The sequence below is a fragment of the Camellia sinensis genome, chromosome 7 (genome assembly GCF_055761805.1).
Source record: "Camellia sinensis isolate YWXY chromosome 7, ASM5576180v1, whole genome shotgun sequence".
Classification (NCBI taxonomy): Eukaryota; Viridiplantae; Streptophyta; class Magnoliopsida; order Ericales; family Theaceae; genus Camellia; species Camellia sinensis.
Window position 1 is genome coordinate 18,329,879 of NC_138967.1, and position 22,926 is coordinate 18,352,804.

The window sequence follows — 22,926 nt, forward strand, 5'->3', positions numbered from 1 at the left end:
AATTAATGGTCTTTTTTGTGACTTTTTAATTTGTCGCTAAAATTTATAATTAGTGACATTTTTTGTTACAAAATTTTTAAATTGTGGTTAAAAATTTATAATTAGTAAGGTTTTTTTAATAATAAACATTATTAATTTTTACAAGATTTATTGAACAAATAAGTCAATGTATTAGAACTTAAAATGTAAGTTCTATTTTTATTTTGGCAGCATTTTAGTTAATATATATGAGCAATGATGGTTTCATTTCCCCTTCCAATTTCAGAACATTGAAAGATGATACTTATAGTTCAGTAGCTGTGTGTGTGTGTGTGTGTGTGTGTGTGTGTGTGTTCAGGTTCCTCCAAAAAAAATATTTGCAATTTTCACAATGTTTTTAGAGGACATTACCAATCCAATAATCAAGAAGCAACGTTAACACAACACCAAATAAGGGCAAGAATAGTAAGATCTTTAATGTTGTCTTTAACATTCCCCCACATGTAAATTGCTCAGATTTTTTCAAAAATCAATGAATAATTTCCTTCACGGCTACATTGCTCAGAATTTTTCAAAAATTAATGAATAATTTCCTTTGTTCAATTTCACCGGTCAGTCACATGATTGAAGGGTCAAGCAAAGAATGTATTGCAGAGTAGTTCAGACACCATAGGAGGAAAAACAAGCCAACCACAGACCTATCAACCAAAACAAACTGAATTCAAATACCACTGTCAGCCATGGTTACATTATTCTCTCTGATCTTGCTTGTAACATCAATTCTTCAACCTGTTCCTTCGCTTTTTCCATACCTTTCCTTTTGAGTTCTTCCCTCAACATCTCATATATGGAAACCTTGGGAACAAATCCTCTCAACACGGTTTCCTCAAAAAATGAACATGCATGTTCAAGCTTCCCGCTCTTGCACAACCCACGAACCAAAAGAGAGTATGTTCCAAGATCAAGACTAACATCATTTTCAAACATGTGTTTCAACAAAAAGAAAAGCACTTTAATTCTTTTCTTCCTGCAACACATCTTCAACAATGGCGCGTAAGTTTTGAGATCAGGCTTGCACTGGTTCTTTTCCATTTCTTGGAGCAGCTTCAATGCATTTTCCTCTTGCGAGTGCTCACAAGCAGCACTAATCATGGTATTATAAGTCAACACGTCTGGAATAACACCTCTATTTGGCATATCATCAAACACTTCGCGAGCATCTTTAAGCCTACCAGCATTACTCAAAATGTAAATCATTGAGCTATAAAATGGAGAATCAAGAACACAACCATCCTTCTTCATCTTCTCATACACCTTCAATGCTTCACCTATCTCCTTTGCCTTCCCCAACGCGTGCATTACAATAGTATAAGTAACCGCATTAGGAGGACACCCCTTTTCTTGCATTTCCTCCAAAATTACATCGACTTTGCGAAAATCTTTCTCGTGACAATATGCTTCCACAAAACAAGTGTAGGAAACTACATCGGGGCAAAACCCTAGCTTTTCCATCTCTCCCATAGTCTCTCTAGCTCTCTCCATTTGCCTAACTTTACACCAACCATGTATCAATACATTGAAAGTGTGTGAATTTGGAGGTATACAATTCTTGAACTCCAAGTACACATCTTGAGCATGCTCAACACTATTCTCTTTCACCAATGCATCCATTAATGCATTCATAGCTTCCACATCTTTGCTCAAACCAAATCTCTCTATTCTCCTAAATGCCTCTATTGCATCTTCATACCTATAAGCTTTTGCAAACCTCCTCATAACCTTAGTCATTGTGATCAATGTAATGTAGCCTTCAAATTGATCCATTTCTTCTACCAATTCTCTCATAACCTCAAATTTCTTGCATTTCCCCAATATATCAACCATGGAGTTGTACAATTCACCTGAATATTCAAAACCCATTTGAAATTTCCCCCAATTGAAAAACCCAAAAGCCGGTATCCAATCATTGCTAAATCTCTTCAAAATTTGCTCAACTAAACTCTCCGATAGATCAACACTACAACAACAACAATTCAAAGCTTGTATTACATCATCAGGAGATTGAAATCGATTCTTGAGGACTTTACTTATTTTATTGAGATCACTATCGATGATATCACTCACTATTGATTTGATTTTGATGTGGGTTGTTTGATGATGAAGCTTGTGATTATCAATCCAGTAAGAAACTGATGGAAGCACGAAATCTTCATCTGGGTTTTCGAGTTGTGGTTTTGTCTTCTCGGAAAATTTGACCCAGGTGGGAAGCTCGGGTGACTCGGGAATGGTGGGTGAGTCATCGATTTTGGGTGACTCGGTCGTGTTGCAGAAGAAATTGTAGACTCCATTGATATGGTGAACACTATCTTTATACATGTTTGGATTGGTTCGACTCCTACAATGCAAGAGAATCTTGAAAGTTTTGGATTTGAAAAGCATTTTTGATGAGCCAAACATGAGACAGAGCGTGACTGTGAGTGTGATGAGTAGAGTAGAGAGAGAATTTAAATATGGATAATTAGTGAAAAGTCTTATATCTCAGGTTCGTTTGGGCGAATCTTTTTAGTCTGGTGTTTTTTAGTCCATTTTTTATTATTTTAGTTTGATTAAAAAAAATTATTTGGGATAATTTTTGATTTTTTTTATATATTACTTGTTAATTTAATAATTGTGAGAGAAAAAAATGAAATGATTATAATTTGAATATAATATTTTATTTTATTAACTAAATTAGCTAATTTTATTCTTATTGACTAATTCAACGCTCAACTTTACATCTCGAAGCCTTGTCTCGTTTAGGAACAAGTTTTTTTAGTAATTTTTTAGTTTTTTGACTAAAATATAATGTAAAAAAATAGTATATTTGTAATGACTTTTTAATTTTTTATGAAAAAATGTACAAAACGTAAAGAGAAAAAAAAAATTTGACTGTTTAATACATATTATTAATTTTTTGATTTTTTTAGTGACTTTTTAACTTTTAGGTTAAAAAGATTACTTCCCAAACGAGGCCGGTCAAAGGTTGATTTTTTTGAGAATTACAATAAAACTTATTTACAAAAAATAAAGAAACATTATAAATATTAATAATTAATATCATAATTTTATTTTATTAATATGTAATAATTTTTTGAAACCACGTTGAATAATAATTTTTCCAATCTTTTTGTTTTTGAGGTATTACCTATTTGTAGTGTCAGAAAAATAATTATAAATCAATAAAAAAATTTAGGGTAAATTAGCGTGACACCCTTGAGTTTTTTGTTCAATACAAATCTTCCCTTCACGTTTGAAAAATTACACTTACCTCCTTATCATATTAAAATGACATGTTTACCTCTTAAACTTTATACATATAAAAATTTTGAAATTTTTCATACCAAAGAAATTTTAAACTCTGTGAAAATTGAAATTTCTCTGAGTCGGGGCCAAATTTCTCTAAGTCGGGTAAAATATCTCTAAGTCAAATTTTTATTTATGAAAATATTGAGGAACCTTAATTATTATAAAAATATTATATGTCATTTATCTTATAAAATCTTAATATCAATAATCTTTTATCTTATAAAATTTTAACGTGAGTGATCTTCAAAAAAAATTACTCTTTATGTTGCTTATGGTTATGACTTTAGTTTATTATCATTTCTATATTATTTTTGGTAAACTATCATTTAATTGCTCAAATTTCACTTCACTTTTTGGTGTAAACTTTAAAATTTTAATTTTTTTAATTTGAGCCCTCTAAAAATTATGTAAAGGTAGTCCATTGCATTAATGAATGCGAGAAAAATTACCATATCACCGGTTTTGTATTTGATAGTTTTTACAATTTAAGTTAGCCTCCGTTTGGGAGGTGGGTTGGCTTTTTAGTTTTTTGGCTTTTTTGGCTATTTTAGTCTGGGCTAAAAAGCTTGATTTGGGAAGGGCTTTTTGGTTTTTTGACTTTTTTGGTGAGAGAAGAGTGTAATGATTATGCGTTGGATGTGATGTTTTGTTTGTTGTGGCTAAAATAGCCTATTTTATCTTTTGTGGCTATTTTAGCCCCAACCTTACTTGCCAAACGGACCCTTAGAAAGTTAATAAATTTTTCTTATAAAGTGATATGACATGCAGCAATAAAAATTTAAAATTTAAATGAAACTCAATAAAATAACATGATATGAATTGCGTCAATTTATATATATACATATATACATACGTATGTATGTTTTTTTATAATTTTGTTTGTTTGTTTGTTTATATAACATTCTAATCAATAAAATGATAGTCTAAATTCTAATCTCCCAATAAAATAGACATTCTTTCCAATTGTTAAATAGTAACACCATTTAAAATATATATTTCTTTTCTTTTTAACTAATCAAAAAATCAATATTCTGACAATATAATTATTTATTCCATTTTTTATTCCAATGAACCAAATGCTTATCATTTTGCATAAGGTTTAATGTGTGGTTTAGCAATTAATTTTTAACAATTTTTTAGTTTTTTCTTCTTATTTTTAGTGAATTTTTTTTTTAAAAAAAAATCAATTTTAGATTCTACTAGATTTGAAGAGCCTAAAAATTTAAAATAATAAAAACTGTTGAAAAAAATTTCAGCAAAAAAATAAAAAATTATTTGATTTGTTTTTTCTTTTCAAATCCTACTAGATTTTTCTTTCTTTCTTTTTTTATAGATAGAAAAAAAGAAGTTTAAAAAAAAATTGACACAATTTTTTAAAAAAATCACTAAAAATAAAAATAAGTTTAAAAAAAAAAATCTTATTTTTAACTTATACCAAACAAAGTGAATTCTCACATCTGTTAGGATATAAATGAAAAATATAAATGAAATGCAACTTAAATATAAATCAAATTCTTTCATAATTTCTCCTATTTTTCCCTTTCTATTATTAAATTAGTTTTTCTTTTTAAATCCTACGTGTTCCAAACACAGTGTTACTGGAACAAGTGTTGCTATGGCACCTTATCAATTATTTTGGGTGTGTTTGGTGGTGGGTGACGGTGGCGGGTGGTAAGTGGTAGCGAGTGGGTGGTGGTGGTGGTGAGTGGTGGGTGGTGGTGGCATGTGGGTGGCGAGTGGGTGGTGGGTGATGGTGGTAGTGGTGGTGGTGGTGGGTGGTGGTGGTGGTGGTAGGTGGCAGGTGGTTGGTGGTAGTGGGTGGTTGGTGGTGGCAGGTGGTGAGTGGTGATGGCAACTAAGTGGCGGGTGGTGGTGGCGGGCAGTGAATGATAGTGGCAGGTGGTGGGTGGATGACAGGTGGGTGGTGGTGGTGGTGGCGGCGGCGGCGAGAGGTGGGTGGCAGGTGGGTGGTGGCTAGTGGGTGGTGGTGGCGGGTGGTGGCTGGTGGTAGCAGGTGGGTGGTGAGTGGTGGTGGCAGGTGGTGGTGAATGGTGGGTGGTGGGTGGTGGTGGCGGCGGAAGATGGTGATGAAAAATGGTGGCGGGTGGTGGCTAATGTTGGGTGATAAAAAAAAAAAAAAAACTGAAAACTCAAAATGGAAACACATTTTTTGTGTTTTTATTTTTTGGCCAAATTTATAAACTGAGACCACTGATTTATAAATTAAAAATTTTACCAAACAAGTTTTTATTTGAGTTTTTTAAATTTTTGTAAATATAAACAGAAAATTGAAAACGTAAGTGTTACCAAACAGCACATTTGGGTCTCCATTTCTTAGGTTTTTTTTATTATAATAATAATTTCAAATAAAATTATTAAAAATAACATAAATAATTTGGAAACATTCCATTTCATAATTAAATCCACACACATCTACTGCATCATGAGTTAGGATTTATGAAAGTACCTACCTCGATCACCACCCATCCATCTTTTCCAAATCCCACCTTCAAAATTTACACACCCTCAAAACCTTGAAAACTGTTTGGCAACAATATTCCGACGATAACAATGACAATAATTTAAGTACATGCACTTCTCCAACAATGACAATGAGTGAAAGTTTTTTTGACAACCACAACTCTATGAAACCAGAGGAGTACAACAATAAAAACTCAAAAGATGTTGTGTTCTTAACTCAGAGGAGATTGGACTTGAACAGCAAGTTTCTTGAAAAAATTGGCAAAAATAATAAAAAAAATTTTATCATTTTTTCAGGACTAAACTCCCGACACATATGATCGAAATTCAAAAACACAATGCAGAACATTGTTTATTTGTTTGGGAATAGGTAATCAAACATTTTTTATTTGTTCAGGAAAAGATAACCGAAATAACAACAAAAGCAGGTAAACAAATGAGGTCGAACCATCATTGGATGGTCAATTGGTCGATTGATCAGGGAGTTGATTGGTGGGTGAAATCCTGCACAGTTTTGCACACACAGAGAGCATACAAGTATAGTAAGGCTATAGATGAATGACAGAAAACCAACTAAAAAAAGTATAAAAGTAGATTGTGTTGTGTATATGAAAAAGGTAATAAAAAAAACAAACAGATTAACAAATCCTGTAATAAAATGGAGAAAAAACTTCTTTATCACCATAATTTTTTTACTAGTTTTGGGAGATTCTACTGTCATGAGTTTTGTTAGGGTTTTGAAAAAGAGGGTTTTTGAAGTGTAAGAGGTATGAGAGTGTGTATTTGAATGGGTGAACTGTTTTTATAAAGAAAATTTTAATATTATTTAAGGGAAAAAAAATAAATTTTAAGAATTTTATAATTTATAAGTCGAGTTTAAAATAATTGATGAGATATTAATAACAATACTCTATTAAAATATAATGTTAATGAATTTAAAACGTAACAAATTTGTCCTTGTGAGTAAGGCTCAAAAAAAATTTTATTAAATTTTTTATCAAATATAGCCAAGTAAGTGCATGCCATTTAGGTGCATGTCAGGTGAGTCCCACACAAACATTTGATAGAAATTCAAATTTGTAAAAAATTGCATTTTATTGAAACAGTATCAAAAAAATTACACCTTTATGGAAATTAATTTATGTGCGTAGTGCAAATCTTCCTCCCAAAAAAAAAAAAAAAAAATTTCCTATAAAATTTGGTAATTGCTTATATGTAGCATTACCCTTTGTCTCTGGGAGTTTTTCTTCGATTTAAGTATCTAAAGAAGTATAGGAGCTGATTGATTGATTGTTTCTCTCTCTAAAGACTGCCCAATTCTTGAAAACCCATGAAGAGGCCAGTACCATGGAATGATCAAATCGATTTCATTTTATCAGATCCATCTTCTCCTTCTTCTTCTTCTGCAGATGATGATGAAGACGACGATGATGGATCTGAATCTGAAAGCAAGCACTCGAGCGACGCTGATGTCCCAATTAATGATCAACCCACCGAGGAAAAACCTTCTGAAGAAGGTATTATCATCACCATCGTCATCGTCTCTCTCTCTTTTTTTTTTTTTTGCAAATTGAAGATTTTGCTTAGAAATGTTTGATCTTTGAATGTGTTTCCTAATTAGTGGATATTGACTAGTGTCTTCTATGACTCGAATGAGATGTGTTTGATTGCTGAGAAAATTAATTGTTGAAGAAGAGAAAAAAGAATGTCATTTTGTGCCCTATGGTTTTTGAGAATTAAAAAAAACCCTACCTTTTGTACTAAAATGGGGATTTCAATTTTTTGCATAATTTTTATACAGAGAACTCCATGAAATGATGATGTGACTGTGTTTGTGACATTTTTATAATTAAAATCCAATCTTGATGGGATAATCAAGATTTTTCTTTTGAAGTGACAAGTGTTGTTTGATGTGGGGAATCTGGTGAAAAAAGCCCTTATACAACTGCCCCAATGATGCAATTACCAATTATATAATGACCCTATTGATGCAATTACCTGCTTTTAACTGATTTCTGTCCTGTGCGTTTTTTGTGCAATTTACCATTTCACTGGAATATATTGAAGATTTTGATGACAAATGTTTGATCTTGTGTGTTGTTTTTGAATGTGTTTCCTAATTAGTGAGTCTTGAGAAGTGTGTATGACTTGAATGAGTAAATCCTCCAAATGAATTTTGCAAGTGTTAATCGCTTAGAAAATTAATTGTTGAAGAAGGGAAAAAAGAATGTCACTCTTTGCCCTTTGGTTTTTGAGAAGTAAAAAAACCCTACCTTTTTGTACTAAATGATGGAAATTTCAATTTTTGCATAGTTTTTATGCAGAAAACTCTATCAAAATGATGATGTGACCATGACATTTTCATAATTAAAATTCATCTTGATGGGATAATCAAGATTTTTGTTTTGAAGTGACAAGTGTTGTTTGATGGGGGGATTTGGTGAAATAATCCGTTATTCAACAGCCCTCATAATGGGGGTGTTTGTTTGGACTTTTTTAAGCCAACTTATATCTTTTAGCTTTTGAAAAGTTATTTTGGACTGTTTGGTTAAACTTATTTCAAACAGTTTCTGATTCTAACAACTTATTTTAACTCAAAAAAGTTGATTCTAAGAAGCTGCTCACCTCTTGCTTCTGATTATCAGTTTCTGCTGTGAATATGTTAATTTATAGTTATACTCTTAGATTTTTTTATTTTTTATTTTTTAAAAAATAGAAAAAGACCCAAATGGATTATAGATTATTATTATTATTATTATTATTATTTATGAGAAATGTAAACAAGTAGTGAATAATAAAAAATAAAAGTTAATTGAAAGAACTAGTTCACAGCTTATTTAACAAACACTATTGAGTAACTTAAATCTATAATCCAATAGTTACACCAAACAGATTAACAGCTTTTGATTAAAGTCATAATCTATAATCTGTTTTAATAGCTACACCAAACAGTTTAATTGAAATTACCCGTTGTATAATGACGCTATTAATGCAATTACCATTATTAACTGGTAATAAGGTTCTCTTGGCAACAACTTTTTAAGAAAACTTTTAAATTTTTTGTCTCTATTTCCATTTCAGGCCTTTTAAACTAAAAAAAATTACTATAGACAAAAAAAATTGTTTAAAAGTAGGCTTTTAAAATTGTTGCAAGCTAAAATTTAGCTGTATCATTTTGTATGCTATTTGTAGTAACTGTTCGGAAAAAAATTGTGCATATATAGCTTTTATATTTGTATAGAATTACTTTTTTACTCCTAACATAATGAATTTTCTGCATTACAACATTACTCCATGCAGTAGGGTTAGTTGTCTAGCACATTTCCTAGCTTGAGGTTAAATGAGCAAGAAGATTTTACTATTGGCTTCACACTTGTGGGGCTATATGTAACTCAGGGATTCCCATCTCTTACCTTTGGATGTCGCTAATGCTATGAATGAAAAGATTTCTTCTGAGCACAATAAATTAAAATTCCATATTTACCCTTTGCACGTTTTAGGCCACCTATCTCTTTCTCCTATTTCTCTCTCCATGTGAGCACTTGTTGCTTTTCCTTTGTCACCCTTTCTCTCTCTAGAATCTAGTCTGTACCCCTTTCGTTCTCTACTCTACTTCCACTGTCTCTCCATCTTTACCAACTCTTCTCCCTCCATAGTCATATTACAACACCAGTGTGATTGTCGTCGTTGAAGTCGAAAGCCTCTGTTATAATGGCACTCTGAGAAATCCTATATTGAGATCATGGGCCACCCATCGCTGGACCGTGCCAAGATCTAATTTTTGACCTCAATGCCCTCTAGTACTCTTGTTGGGCCTCGTATATTTGGAGCATCCTTGGTGTTCCTCCTCTCCTTGCTTCCCTCTCGACTCGTCTACATCACCAGTTAGGCATTGCCATTCCTTCGACCTCACTACTTCCAAAACCTCCATCCTCCATCTGGAACTGCCCTGAATGTTGCATCTAAGAGGTCTTTTGGGGTTGGCATTTTTAGTGGCTTTTTTGATTTTTTTTGTAGAATCCAAAAAAGCTTATGCATTTGGGAAGCTGTGTGATTTTTTGCATTTTTGATGAGTGAAAGGGTTGAGTTCGGCTTTTTTAGTTGATGACAAGTAGGCTTTTTGACTTTTTGGCTGGATATTTTAGAACATCACAAATAGACCCCAAGTACCCTTCAAAATTAAAACCCCAATCCACAAAAATACCTAAATTGAAAGATCCACTTAAGTATTTCTAGATGTTGCCATGTGGCAAGATTGCCAGAGGCATAGTTGCAGCCACTCTTGTTTGCTATTGTGTGTGTGTATATATGTAATTGAATTGAAACAACTAGACCAAATGACTACATCCATATATATGTATATATATATGTAAGTGTAATGGAATTGAAAGAAAATTTATTAAATTTAAAATAGGATCAATTTCGGTAGAGAGAGAGAGAGAGAGAGAAGGGGGGGGGGGGGGGAGGGCAACTATGGCATCCTCTTTTTAATTTGCCTAGAAGTATCAACGACACTAATGAAGATCATGTAAATAAGCAAAAGGGCAAATTTGGAATTTCTTGTGGAGAATTTTTACAAAATATTTTGAGTCTTCAATTGTGTTTATTTTAAATTAGTATGCTAGTGGTCAATTTTATGTCATCATATTAGGTTCAAGTAATTAGGGGTATTATGGTAATTTCAATAATTGCTAGACACGAGTCATATTCTACTATGGGTTATCTTACGGGTCAAGTAATGTTATTTGCATTTTATTAGGACCTAGTTGGTTTAGAATATTAGTAATTACCAAATATTTTTAATTTCTCTAAATTTAGTCCTAGTTCTTGTAGAATTAGGAGTCTTTAACTTGTAAATATATGTGTAATCTCAATAATAAAAAAAGAGTTGATATTATGAGAATTTGAGATTGTGTTTGTTTGTGACTAGCCTAACCCTTGCGAGGGTGAAGCTCTTTTTCCTTTCTTCTTCTTCTTCTACTTTCTCTTTCTTCTTCTTTGCACACACACTCTAGTTCTATTCTCGGGTTACTATTCAAACTCACTTAGGCTATGTTTGGAGTATGGATTTGGGTAGAAATTGAGAAAGGGAAAGGGAAAAGGAAAAGGAAAAAATGTGTGAAATGTAACTCTATTTTGTTCACATTTCACATATATTTTCCTTTGCCCGTTCCCCATCCCTACCCAAATCTATATTCTAAACAAAGCCTTAAAGTATACTTTTCAACTCTAAAACCCTATCTAATCACCCTCAAATCAACCCTAATCCCTTCTTCTACCAGTTACCCTTCAATTTAACCGTTAAAACCCTAAATTATTCACCATTTGGGCCCTTAACTGGCCTCTATTTGAAATTCCAGCAACCTGTCCTGCAAATTCCAGCAACCTGTCCTACATCAGTTACCTTTTTACCTTTTAGTGTCAAAATTCGCAGACTAGTCAACTTGATGAAAACTAGGATCGGAAGCTTCTATTTACACTCAATAAATTTCTTATTACACCAATCTTGTGTATTGTAACACTAGTACTTTATGAAGAAAATTTGTACACACAGATACAAAGCGATATTAATGACATGTAAATAGAAGCTCCCAACTAGAATTACAATGTGAATCTTGAATTTGTACCATTCATTCATGATTATGATGCAGTAAGATTGTCACTTTGTTAGTTACACATTGTGTCGTGCATGAAAGAATTGATCTCACTTGGGAAATAGGCTGGTTTTCGATAGCAAGTTCATCTCAAACAACTCGGATGAGTGTACAACATGCATTCCAACAACAATTTTGACTGTGATCGAAACGGAGGGAAATTTGTTCGTGTTGGTTTTTCGATGTCATTCAATAGGTAGGAAACATTAACTTAGGTGGTATTGCTGAAAAATTCCTCTGTGATGATCGTTGATACGAGAATAGGTGTTAGAATGGAGGGAACCTCTTCAAAAAAGAGAGAATTTCCACCAATGATGTTATAACATGGTTTTTTATTTTTATTTTTATTTTTTCAAGTTACTTTTGCTGTGGTATCATTGCACCTTTTTTAGCCCTTAATGCATTCTCAACTGTTTTTTTAATAACCTATTTACGTCTTTATATGACTTCTCTAGTTCTCGCAAGCACTGCTTTGCTTAAATTTGTGTTTTACAATGCAGAAATGGTGGCGAGAAGTGCGAAAATGTATCAAGACTACATGAATCAGATTCCAATCCCCTCCCAACGAGGTTCTGTTATTCCATTTAACTCATGGACGGGATTAGCCAAATCCATTAAGCAGCTATATGGGCAACCCCTGCATTACCTCACCAACATTCGTATAAAAGAGTGGGACAAAATGAGAATTGGCCATGAGGACGAAGATAGACCATTGGATAGTATTATTCATCCTGCTAAAGCCGAAGCCAGCATTTGGCTGACGGAAGAAGTTCATCGGCTCACCACATCTCATTATCATCTAGCAAAGCTCTGGGCCTCGGATCCAATGCACTATGCTTTTATCGATCCAATTTTTCCTAGACTATGAACATTTTGTGTGAAAAGTGTTCTCTCTAGCTGTAGCGCTAGTTTGTAAGGCTCTCTCTCTCTCTCTCTCTCTCTCTCTAAGACCTTGGCTGTGTATTGGTGAATTCAAGAAACATAAATTTTATTTTTTTGTTAGTTCACATGTTTCTTTCTTTTGTTCTTCTATTGCTATATTTTCGTTTTCTTTTTCATTTTATATACTTACGGTGTTATCAAAGTTAGGGCAGCAAATGATGGAGCTGCTTGTGAGTTTGGTTGGGCTGGGCTTGACTCAGTAAGGGCTTGACTTGGCTTAGTTTGTTACGTATATATACGAGTACTAGTTAGATTTTTAAGCTTGTTTGATAAACACGTATATATACGAGTACAAGTTAGATTTTTAAGCTTGTTTGATAAACAAACCAAATTCGAGCTAGAATAAGCCCGTTAAATCTATTACTTCTATATTGAATAATATAAAATGTGTTATATATGCATCTTTAGTAGTATAGAATAATATTTAGAGAGTTTTTTGAACTTGATTATCGAGCCAAGCTTTTTCTTAATTATCAAGTTTCAAGCTATTTCTTAATTATCAAGTTTCAAGCTATCAAGCTTGATTAAGCCAAGCCAAGCTCAAACTAGATTAGTTTTTGAATTGAATTGAACTTGAGCTCGATCAAATTAGCCCAGCTTCTAGATTAATTTTTGAATTAAACTTGAGCTTGATTTTTGAGCTCAAAGAGACGAGCTTTAGCTTGCAAAGCTTGACTTGTTCACAACTGTGGTCACTTTGAATTACCACTTTGCTAGATCTCGAATGAAACTGAATTTAGATGTTAATGAGTTTCTTATTTGTACAAAATCAAGTGTTGCATTTGAACTGACATGGTGAATGATTATCGCATTCTCTGTAGGTAGGATTGTTTAAAATTTGTTCTGATATATTGATTTTATGAACATGGGTCATTTTTTCGTTTCACCAAAAATCATTGCAAGAACACAACCCTTGCTGGAAAATGTGAAATCGGTTATTATCCCGAACAACAATTTCGCGACTGTATATTTCTGACACCAATTTTGCAAATGAGTGACAATCAGAGCACATTCGAAGATTCTTAACTACACGGATAGGCGTTCCTTGACTCGTTCTGAGAAGCCCAAATGCCATGGCCCGCTTTTCACTGTGTCGACTGAGCAAGAATTCCTTTTCCCGGTCATCAACATCAAGCAAAACATTTGTTAGATCAGGAACGTGCCCGACATCTCTGATTCTGCAGTTCATCTCCTGTAGCATCAACGCAATGTCAGTCATTTCCGGGTGTGATTCATCACTAGAGGTAAATTCATGAATGACTCCATCGATCTCAATTGAGCTCGATCCAGGCACTTTACGAAGCCCTCTCTCCTTCATTTGAAGCCTCACTCTAGCAACATCGGTCCATTTCCCAGCAGAAGCATATATGTTTGAGAGAAGCACGTGGAAACCGCTCTTGTCATGAGCCGATTCGGTTATTCTCTCAGCTGCATACGCTGCCATTTTGTCATTTTTGCAGGTTCTGCAAGCAGCCAAAAGAGCTCCCCAAACGACACTGTTAGGCTCCATGGGCATGCCCTCTATGAGATCAAGTGCTTCGCTCAACAACCCAGCTCGACCAAGCAGATCAACCATGCAACCATAATGAACAATTTGTGGTGAAACTCCGTGTTTTTCCTTCATTGATTGGAAAAGACGCTTTCCTTGATCCACCAAACCTGCATGGCTGCAAGCCATCAGTACTTCCACAAATGCTACCACATCGGGTTTCAGCCCTTGCTCTAGCATCTCATCGAAAAGCTCTATTGCTCGAATCCCATTTCCTTCCAAGGCCATGGCTCCAATCACTGCAGTCCAAGCAGAAACGTCTCTCTCCTTCGTTTTGTTGAACACTAGCACCGCACTTTCAGTGTCGCCACACCTAGCAAACATGTCGACAAGGGCAGTGCCAAGTTTCAGGTCGCAATGAATTTCGGTTCTTTCAATGTAACGGTATGCCCACTTTGCAAGATCAACAGCTCCTAAATACCCACAGGCAGATGCAACACTCACCATTGTCACCTTGTCTGCTTTTATTCCCTCACTCTGCATCACTCGGAAAAGTTCAATCGCATCCTCAAACAAGCTCTCTTGCACCAAAGCGCCTATCATGGTGTTCCAAGACACAAGATCAGTCTCCGGCATCTGATTGAACAATCCCCAAGCTGACTCCACATCACCGTTTCTAACAAAACCTGCGATTAAGGTGTTCCATGAGACCACTGTCTTGGTTGACATCCGATCAAAAACCCTGCAAGCCAACTCTTGTTTACCGCACTTTGTATACATGTCGATTATGGCATTACTAACACTATCCCAACCGTCCAACCCATTCCGCAAAATGTAACAATGGCATTGCCTTCCAAATGAAAATTCGCCTAATTGTGCGGAGGCCGAGACTGCAGATAACATTGTAACCCTATCTGGCTTTGGTCCTTGTCGAAGCATTTCAATCAAGATAGCCAGAGCTTCTTTTTCCATTCCCTGCCGCACATAGTTCGACAATATAGTATTGTACAATACCAAATTTTCATCAAGACAATCATCAAAAAGTTGTTTTGCTCTCTCAGTGGCACCACATTTCATGTACATATCAACAAGTGCATTCACCAACAAACCATTAATCTTCAGCCCCGACTCGCCTAGGTAAACACAAACCCTTTCACCCAATTCCAAGTCCCTCAACTTAGCACAAGCCGAAATCACACAAACCATGGTGATTGAATTGGGCTCAATCCCTGTCTCCACCATCTCAAAAAACATAGAAACAGCCTCGCTAGGCCTATCCCTCCGAGCATACCCACAAATCAGACTAGTCCACGACACGACGTTTCGTTCAGACATTTCATCGAACACCTTCTTCCCAAAATCAACCTCCCCACACTCGAAGTAAAAATGGATCAGTGAGTTCTGTATAAACACATCTTCCCCCAAACCCATCTTCACAACCGACCCATGAAGCTGAATTCCCTCAAGAAACGCCTCGCCCTTGGCGCACGCGCTGAGAGCGAACGGAAAGGTGTAGTGGTCTGGATTGACACCTTCAGATACCATTCCGAGATAGAGAGAGATAGCTTCATTGCAAAGTCCAGCAATAGAGTAGCCTCTGATCAGAGAATTGAACGTGTAAAGTGAAACTGTACTGATATCGAAGAGGTCCAAGGACTTTCTGGCGTATTGTAAGCTTTCGGGAGTGGCGATTTCGGCACAGAGAGAGATTATCTTGGTGAAAGTAGAGTTGGTGTGATTGTTGAGGCTTTTCTTTGTGATCTGAGCGTGTAGTTGCTTGACTTCGTTTAGATTTCTGCGAAATTTGATTGACCCAGTTTCAGAAGAGTGTTTGGTGGTATGTTCGGATTGGTTTTGGGTGATGGCGGCTGCGGAGGCGGCGACGGCGAGAGGGGAGACATGAAGGCTGGTGGCAGTCATTGCTGTTGGAGGTTCAACAGTAAATGAAAAATAACTTCATTAAATGATAATTTTATCTATTCTGTCACACCGTCACCACCACCACGCCACTATCATCACCACCTTCACCTTCACCTTCACCTTCACTCGACCACCACTACTATTACAAACACTACTAATGCATCTATTAGTAGGTCAATTTAAAAAATGTAATCAAACATAATAAAAAAATAATTTTAACCAAAGCAAACGGAGTTTTGATAAATTTTTGTTGGGCGCTTTATTTTATTTTATGAGTCCCCACTTTAACTGTTTTATTTCATTCCATTCATATTTTTTTTTAATTATTTTATTAAATTTTATTTGAAATAAAAAGATCAAAATACTCTTAATTTCTCATGTCTCTTATTAATGTTGATATTTAATATTAATTGTTATTATATTTTGGTAGTTCTCATACATTAGGATGTTGACTGTCGTTATATTCATATTAATTTAGAATAAATTTTTGTCATTGTGTTGTCAATTATATGATGTGAATATTCACATCATGTAATTGAAATGAATATTCATATCATTATATTCATATTAATTTGAAATGGATTTTTCACATTGTGTTGTTAATTACATGATGTGAATATTCATACTAAAACATACGAATGTGAACGTTCACAACACTACATGTTGTGAATAAGAATGTGTTGTCAATTAAAAATATAAAATGTTGTGAACATTCATATCACTACATTAAATAAGAGAAAAATTTTCAAAAAGATGTGAACGTTCACATCAGATGAGAGAGAATGTTCATATTATTTTTAATGCGTTGTCAATTAAAAATAATAAGATTCGCATCACTACATTAGATGAGAGAAAATTTTTTAGAAAGGTATTGTGAACGTTCACATCAAATGAAGAGAATGTTCACATTATTTTTAATGTGTTGTCAATTAAAAATATATTCTCATCAGATGAGAGAGAATGTTCACATTATTTTTAATGTGTCGTCAATTAAAAATAGATGTATTTACATGTAGGTCTTAATAAGTGCACTTATTGTCTAATAGGTCCTATGAAAAAAATTTGTTATAAAAAATGTCACTAATTGTAAGTTTTAGAGACAATTTATAAAAATCATGACAAAGAAGTCTCAATTTTTAGCGATGTATGTAAAAAATTGTTACAAAAAAATTATTTTTAGTGACAATTTTATCAAAACTTATTCTCAATAGGATTTAATAGAATTTAAGTCTAACTATTATGACCTATTGGTAGTTTACCCTTAAAAATATATTCGCATTACATAATAATATCAATTTTATTTAATTTGTGTATGAAATTTCCAATGTCACATTAAATATCAATATTAAATACAAGAGCATAAGAGTCTAAGAAAATAATGAATTAAGAAAAAAGACTTTATGAAATAAAAGTATAAATACATGGGATTAAGTGGGTTAAAAATTTTCTTCACGGACTTCTTGGATTAGAATACTTCTAAGCCTCTGTTTTATCAATAAAAATCTCATTTTTGTTTTATGGAGTTATGTTTTAGGATTTTTTTTTTTGAGGGCTCTAATATTAAAATTTTATAAAATAAAGGACATATAATATTTTCATAATAAAATTGAAATTTCTCTGAGTCTCGGCTCAAATTTTTCTGAATTGGGCGAAATTTCTCTGAATCAAATTTTCTCTGTGAAAATATTGAGGGAGCTTAACTAATAAAAAAAAAATATCTTAGACCTCTCCTATTATACAAAGTTGAAGAGATATGTTTCACTAATTTTTCCATATTTTTTTTTATAAACTTTTTACAATAATACTTTGAAATATTTATTTTTTTCTATCAATTTTATGTTAAAAATATAGAAATCTAATTTCATTGCTATGGTGAATTAAGATAGAGAATAATTTTTAACCCAAATAAATAAATAAATAAAATTTTAAAAATAAAAATGTTTAAAAAATTAAAAACAATAATGAGCTGTTTGGTATTATTTATTTTTTTTCATTTTATATATATGTATATATATTTTTCAAATTATTTTTGGGAAAAATTTATAAAGCAACTCACCTTAGAAACTTTGAAAAAGTTGTTTCAAAATTTTGAAAATTATCTTCAAATAAAAATGAAAACAATTTTAAAACAAGGATTGTTTTCAAAATTTTCATTATTTTTTTTCTTAAAAAAAAAAAAGAAGCGAAAACAGTAACAAATGGGTCATTGGCATAAATTTAGTCCTGCCATTTATAATTGGAATGAATGACATTGTAATATCAAAATTGAATGAGAATTTTCCAAAGAAATTCAAGTAATTAGAAAAAAAAAACATATATATATATATATTAAGAATCTGTATATGTTGCTTCATTCACAATCAAGAAATATCCCAGGAAGCAACTGCCACAGACAATTGTTCTTTGAAAGAAAAGAAAAAAAAGAATTGTGAAACATCCACAGATTATCTCCATTTTCTGTGCAACCAAAACATGCTTTCACTCTCCCATTGACAGATACAAATGAATAGAAGAAGAATCAAGGACCGCGAACTGGAGCGAAGCAGAAGCAGCCAGCGCCCTGGTCTTCGGGTATCATCCCGCCTCCTTTGGTCGTGTCAATTGCTTCTAACAACCTCACTACCTCACTCATGTCGGGGCGTTTTTCTGGGTTTGCGTCCCAGCATTTCTTCATGATGTGTGCTAGAGAACTCGGGCAACATCTGGGGATTTCTGGCCTTAAATTCTGACAATATAGTCATCACAGTATTAACTCCCAGGGGATTTATGTGAATGTAAAACATTTTATGGCATAAAATAAACTCAAACACTTCCTAGGAAAATATAAATATAGCAAGTACTTTAAAAAAACATGAACATGAACACTATTTTAATATAAGTTAATTTACATTTCTAGATGCTCCTTGAATCTTAATATATGCCGTACCTAAAAAAAGAACATGTCAAATTGTTTATGGTAGCATATCAATCTAATCAAATGTTTAGGAACCAGATTAGCTAAAATTCAATTTCAATCATATATAATGAGCAAAAGTAGTTGCAACAAATATAATTTGATCTTTTCTGTTCTCAAATTTCTAATTTATCAATGATAGAAGCACAGGGGAGCTAAGTATGACAATGCAGGTTCAAATCTGTTGAGGAGCCACACAACTTTTTTTTGTGGGGGTGCCCACAACATGAGGGTGTCTGGGGCTTCACCTCAACTCATCCCCCACATATACGTAGTCCTCCGTCTCACATATATCAAGAAATTACCTGGCTTAAGCCCTCCCAGCAATCAACATCGATCAGTAGGGTGCAAAAGTTTGTCACTAGAACATAACCGCAGGCAAAAGCCAACTAAATTAAAGTAAAACCAATAAAACAAAGGATTATTACTTCAAATCCACAATCAGAAGAAATAAAATTATTTCACTTCTAAGTGATGTCCAAAACCGCTAGTAAAAATACAATAACGCAATTGCATCAGGTTTCTTTAAGTTGGGATATTTGACAATTGAATTATTAATAAATAGCTAAGCAGGTAAGTGGCATTATAGAATTCATGGCATGAATTCATTGATTAAACTGACCTGTCGAACAACAGCGGAGGAAACTTCAACAAAGCTAAGATTTGTGTAGGGCAGATCACAACAATAAATTTCCCATAAACATATGCCGAAGCTGTAGACATCACATTTTCTATTGTATGGCTTGCCATCAAGAACCTACAAAAAAATTACCTCTATCATTTTTTCCCTTTTAAATGTCAGCCAGAGAGAAAACCAAACAAATCACTTCTCCAAAAAAAGACACATAAAACTTCGTTTTGATTTAAGAAACACGGACACTTCTAAGAAGGTAGCATGGCATGTTGTTTCATTCATTGACATGGCATAACACTCATCAGACCCTTTTTGACACATGTTCGAACATTCTTACTATTTCAAAAAAATCTTCTAGAATCGGACACGCCTTAAGCGTTTGGGTAAATATAATATGTGTCTATCACTTAGATATATATAAAACACAATACAAATTTGAACAAAATTACTTTCAATCCAATGAAAAAAGCAAAACAATATAAATTTATGCATATTCTCTTCCTTCAGACTGTAGAAATTAGTGTTATATTACATTTCGTTATTATCTTTCAATTAAATATTCATATATATGGCATTTAACAATTGCTTGTTTCAACAAGAACTTGTTGCAGAGAGTGTTAAGTACCTCAGGTGCCATGTAACCAAGGGTTCCAGTTTCACCGGTCATGTCCTGAGGATTCTGAGCTTCAACACGAGCAACACCAAAATCAGCAATTTTTAGATTTCTATGAGTATCTAGCAACATATTCTCAGCTTTAACATCACGATGCACAATTTTCTCTGAATGCAGATAGCTCAATCTGCACAAAATAAATTAAGAAGTAATATTCTCCATCCATGGAAATTTAATTCATACATTTTCAGTTTTGACTTATGAATGACAAAAGGGAAACTCACCCTCTAGCGAGGTCCAAAGCAAGTTGAATCACTATTTTAAAGGTAAGTTTCTTTTTCCTATTTTGAAAAAGGAATTTTTTCAGCGTCCCACCGTGGAGGTACTCCAGAACCACACAACATGCCCTTGGTGGAAGGGTAATATTACCATCACTAGAAGGATTTTTTGAAGGAATCTTAAGATCTGACGTCCCCATTGAAGCACCAACAAACTGTAATGAAGCATATACAAAGTCATGATTATAACTCGCAAGTTTTAAGTTAAATATCCGACAGGTCATTTTCTTTGGTTGAGTTCTCATATTCTTTTTTTCTGAAAAAATTTGAAAATTTTTTGGTGAAAAAAATGAAAAATTAAAAGTCACCTTTTTCTTGTGTGTTTGTGTTTACTTTCATCAAACTAGTTTCTAATTTTCAAAAAAAATCATAAGAATTTCTGAAAACTCAACCAAACAGAGTTGTAGTTGCACGAAGAGGGGGAAGGGGCAGGGTTCCAAAGCAAGGCCCCATAGAAATTTTTAGCATCTAAGGTTATAGTACAAAACAAAATAAATTCTGTTATCGAGAATATCTATTTTACACGAATACTGCACATCATTATGTTTATCATGGGTCATAAACCTTTCAAACTATTTAGAGAGTTAATGCATAATTTGTACTTTTGTGACATTTGGATGGTCAAGCTTTTGCCAAACGGCAACCTCTTGCCGAAATGATGCCCGCAAAGCAGCAGTTTCAGCAGTTGTGGCCATGCCATCCTCTCCCCAGTCCAACAGCTTCACTGTAATAGACAAAAAACAAACAGTTATGCTCAATTTGATTTGAATTCATATTTAGCTGAAATTGATATGTAATTGTTGACAATGTTCTCAATTTGATCCTCTTTTTTTCTTTTCTTTGGATAACTTAGCTGAAATTGAATTGTAATTGAGGAATTATATGATCAATTTGAGCTAAAACTAATTGATTTTATTTTTGACATAATTGATCAAGAATTATGTTGTAATTTATTATGTTATGAAATTTTTGTGAAATTCACAAGAATCACAACTTATATCAAGAATTTCAGTTCCAGTGAAAAAAAGGCACTAGAGTTTCTTCGCATATCATCCATTTTCCCAACAACCAAACAGATACAAAGAGGAATAAGGGAGGGTGTTAATATACCTGCAACATCTTGGTTATCATAAGTACCGCGATACACAGTACCATAGGTGCCCCGAGCAACCAAATATCTTATATCCAACTTAAATGGATCGATCTCCCACTCTTCCTTTGGCATTTGTGCCTCTACGTTCCTCGACCAAACCCGGCTCAAATGTTTCTCCAGCTGAACATCCAAGCTTTTCAGATCAATTTTGTCAGCTCTGAATATCATATCTTTGCTACTAAAACTTCCAGTACCCTTCGCCAACAAATTTTTACTGGTAAGACTACCCTTGCCAATCAACTTTGAGTTTGACCCCAATCCCCCCTCTTCATTGCCCGGCTTCTCCGTTTTCGGAACTTCTCCAACTTCATCATCTTTTTTCACATCCATTGTCAAGAACCCCAAATCCAATCAATAGTCGGAAACACCGAATACCTTTGCTCTGAGAACAAATATCAAACAATTGAACTACACAAATTCAACCCAGTTGAATTGATCTTTTTGTAATCCCAAAAAAGGTTTGATAAAACAATGCAGGGGTGAAACAAATGATTTTGATAAAAAAAATTAAAAATTAAAAACTTTCCACCATCAATGTTATAGAATTTGAATCAAACCAAATAATATGAAAATCCCTGATCAAATTTACAATGATGCTGCCAAAATAAGCTCCTTCAGATCAAACCCAAATCAAATTTAAAACAAGGAAACAACTTAATCACAGCTATAAACAAAAAAAAAAAACGTAAGAATGAGAAATTAAACCACACGAAAACGACCCAATTCCAAACATTTATAATGCCATGACCGACAACCAACCAACAAATCGTTGAAAATTTAAATAAAATAAAAAAAAGAATTAAAAAGAAGAGAAGATTAAAACAAAAAGCTTACGCAAGATTCTGAAGGATACCCAGAAACTGAAATTGAAAACCCAGAAAAACCCAAAAAGGAAAAAAAAGAGAAGAGATAGTAAAGATTGACCAAACCCCAAATTGTATCAGAAGACAAAAAGAAAAAAAAAAGAAAAAAAAAAGCAGCTGGTACACAAAAGAGGTGTTGGCGAATTTTTAGAGCAATGGAGGAACGGAAGAAGGGCTTTTTCAGAGGAGAGGAAGAGGGAGAGGGAGAGAGAGAAAAAAGATATGCATATATATGTATAGGTAGAGAGAGAAAAGCGCGATCCAAGAAAAGAAAGAAAGAAGAGCAGTCTGTTTTCGTGCCCGTACTTTCAACGACATTATCCGTACGTACCAAAAATAGAAAAAGACGTTGTCCGCAGCATCTGTGAATGGACCAAAATGCCCTTTTTTTTTTTTTTTTTTTTTTTTTGCTTTAACTGTGCTACCAACCGAAAGATAGGTCTCCCTTTGGCAAAGCATAAAAGAAATGATACTCCCCTACGTATTAAAATAATGGTCTTTTTTTTGATAAATTTAACTTTTTTTTAATAGTATAATTATTGTATTTTAAAAAAATTAACTT

The 22,926-nt window shown here is 33.6% G+C and overlaps 4 protein-coding genes across 4 annotated transcripts; 1 reads left to right on the top strand and 3 right to left on the bottom strand.

The window, feature by feature from the left end:
* Positions 1–430: 430 nt before the first annotated feature.
* On the bottom strand, positions 431–2,504 carry LOC114272694 (uncharacterized). The gene has a single exon (XM_028214413.2). The coding sequence runs from the start codon at positions 2,434–2,436 to the stop codon at positions 724–726; it is 1,713 nt and encodes a 570-aa protein (XP_028070214.2). The 5' UTR covers positions 2,437–2,504; the 3' UTR covers positions 431–723.
* Positions 2,505–6,847: 4,343 nt separating this feature from the next.
* LOC114272673 (protein RDM1) lies at positions 6,848–12,466 on the top strand. The gene is made up of 2 exons (XM_028214387.2): positions 6,848–7,322; positions 11,960–12,466. The coding sequence occupies exons 1-2, from the start codon at positions 7,136–7,138 to the stop codon at positions 12,325–12,327; spliced, it is 555 nt and encodes a 184-aa protein (XP_028070188.2). The 5' UTR covers positions 6,848–7,135; the 3' UTR covers positions 12,328–12,466.
* A 762-nt stretch (positions 12,467–13,228) lies between these two features.
* Positions 13,229–16,048, bottom strand: LOC114272672 (LOW protein: PPR containing-like protein). The gene has a single exon (XM_028214386.2). The coding sequence runs from the start codon at positions 15,808–15,810 to the stop codon at positions 13,285–13,287; it is 2,526 nt and encodes an 841-aa protein (XP_028070187.2). The 5' UTR covers positions 15,811–16,048; the 3' UTR covers positions 13,229–13,284.
* A 2,060-nt stretch (positions 16,049–18,108) lies between these two features.
* LOC114272674 (serine/threonine-protein kinase 52) lies at positions 18,109–22,677 on the bottom strand. The gene is made up of 6 exons (XM_028214388.2): positions 21,459–22,677; positions 20,951–21,072; positions 20,295–20,503; positions 20,023–20,197; positions 19,386–19,520; positions 18,109–18,535 (listed from the first exon to the last, which is right to left on the bottom strand). Exons 1-6 carry the CDS (start codon positions 21,829–21,831, stop codon positions 18,329–18,331), a joined length of 1,221 nt encoding a protein of 406 aa, XP_028070189.1. The 5' UTR covers positions 21,832–22,677; the 3' UTR covers positions 18,109–18,328.
* Positions 22,678–22,926: the final 249 nt, after the last annotated feature.